The sequence below is a fragment of the Malurus melanocephalus genome, unplaced genomic scaffold, assembly GCF_030028575.1.
Source record: "Malurus melanocephalus ecotype Western Australia unplaced genomic scaffold, MMel_1.1 scaffold_1203, whole genome shotgun sequence".
NCBI lineage: Eukaryota > Metazoa > Chordata > Aves > Passeriformes > Maluridae > Malurus > Malurus melanocephalus.
In genome coordinates, this window is record NW_026624435.1 from 72,153 (window position 1) to 74,164 (window position 2,012).

The window sequence follows — 2,012 nt, forward strand, 5'->3', positions numbered from 1 at the left end:
TTGTTTTTCTGACCCTTTGCAGGGCACCTGACTGGGAAACACGAACGCCACTTCTCCATCTCGGGGTGCCCTCTCTACCACAACCTCTCTGCAGATGAGTGCAAGGTGAGTGGATTTTTTACCTTCTGATTTCTTCTCCTGATGGATTTTTAGGGTAAAGATTTGTCATTTGTGAGCAGAAAACAGTGTGCTGGTGTGTTTGGCTGTGAGACAGCAGCATTTGGCTGTCAGAGCTGGGGGTTCCAACTCAAAATGTTCAGCTGGAAGAGAAAAGGGGTGAAAGGAGAGKCTGCAGCCCTGATTTCCAGGGGGATTTTGGCCTGCAGGTGCGAGCCCAGAGCCGGGACAAGCAGATCGAGGAGCGGATGTTGGCCCACAGGCAGGATGACAACAACCGGCACGCCACCCGGCACCAGGTGAGAAACATTTTCCTTTCTTTTTAAACCAGAAAATTTCAAACAAACACCAGGGCACAACCTGGGCTCCCTTCTTCACATCCCTGCCCCGCTGCCACCCCAGAACAGGAGCTCCTCTGTCCCTTCCATGAGCCCACCTGGCCTTGGGTTTTCAGGATGATCAGATGTGTGGGACAAAGGAATTCCTGCAGAGCTGGAAATGCAATTTCCCTCTGAGTAAACAGCACGGAGCCAAACCAGGGCAGTGACATTTCCCAGCCCCTGAGTCAGCCCTGAGCTCTTCCCCAGCGCGGAGCATTCCACCAGGAGTGCGCCCTGTGCTGTGGTGAGGAGGGAAAATTGCTGCTTTGCATTCCTGTGCTGCACCTGCAGTGCCCTGTGATTAGCACAGGGTTTGGGTCAGAGGCAGAAAACAGCATGGAATGGGAGCCAGGATGGAATTCCTTGGGGTGGGAAGTGAAGGGGAATGTTTGGGGTGGCTGGAACCTCTCAGGGATCCCACCTTGAGGGGAATCTTTGGGGTGGCTGGAGCCTTTCAGGGATCCCACCTTAAGGGGAATGTTTGGGATGGCTGGAGCCTCAAGGAGAGTGTTTGGGGTGGCAGGAACCTCTCAGGAGTCACCTCAAGGGGAATGTTTGGGATCCCACCTCAGGGGAATGTTTGGGATGGCTGGAGTTTCTCAGGGCTCCCATCTCAATGATTCCCAAGTTTGGGGTGTCTGGAGCCTATTGGGGATCTCACCTCAAGAGGAATCTTTGTGGTGGCTGGAGCCTTTCAGGGATCCCACATCAGGGGGAATGTTTGGGATCCCACCTCAGGGGAATGTTTGGGGCGTCTGGAGCCTTGAGGAGAATGTTTGGGGTGGCTGGAACCTCTCATAGATCCCACCTCAAGGATCCCCAAGTTTGGGGTGGCTGGAGCCTTTCAGGGATCCCACCTCGAGGGGAATGTTTGGGGATGGCTGGAGCCTCAAGGGGAGTGTTTGGGGTGGCAGGAACCTCTCAGGAATCACCTCAAGGGGAATGTTTGGGATCCCACCTCGGGAATGTTTGGGGTGGCTGGAGTTTCTCTGGGGTCCCACCTCAAGGATCCCCAAGTTTGGGGTGTCTGGAGCCTATTGGGGATCCCACCTCAAGAGGAATCTTTGGGGTGGCTGGAGCCTTTCAGGGATCCCACATCAGGGGGAATGTTTGGGATCCCACCTCAGGGGAATGTTTGGGGTGGCTGGAGCCTTGAGGAGAATGTTTGGGGTGGCTGGAACTTCTCATGGATCCCACCTCAAGGATCCCCAAGTTTGGGGTGGCTGGAGCCTCTCAGAGATCCCACCTGGAAGGGAATGTTTGGGGTGTCTGGAGCCTCGAGGGGAGTGTTTGCGGTGGCAGGAACCTCTCAGGAATCACCTCAAGGGGAATGTTTGGGATCCTACCTCAGGGGAATGTTTGGGATGTCTGGAGTTTCCCAGGGGTCCCACCTCAAGGATCCCCAAGTTTGGGGTGGCTGGAGCCTCTCAAGGATCCCCCCTGGCTTCCTTTCAGGCCCCCACAGAGAGGCAGCTGCGATACAAGGAGAAGGTGGCTGAGCTCAGGAAGAAGAGG

General features: G+C 55.4%; 1 protein-coding gene across 1 annotated transcript in view; it reads left to right on the plus strand.

Moving 5' to 3' along the window:
* The window catches only part of LOC130586556 (histone acetyltransferase KAT7-like), a gene marked incomplete at its 3' end in the record, with an annotated part of 13,796 nt that overhangs the window by 7,259 nt on the left and 4,525 nt on the right, over positions 1 to 2,012 (plus strand). The window contains exons 2-4 of the mRNA XM_057387395.1: positions 23 to 105; positions 327 to 416; positions 1,953 to 2,012. The exon at positions 1,953 to 2,012 is cut by the window's right edge and continues 1 nt beyond it. Coding sequence (XP_057243378.1) covers positions 23 to 105; positions 327 to 416; positions 1,953 to 2,012 — 233 coding nt within the window. The remainder of the gene's footprint in view (positions 1 to 22; positions 106 to 326; positions 417 to 1,952) is intronic.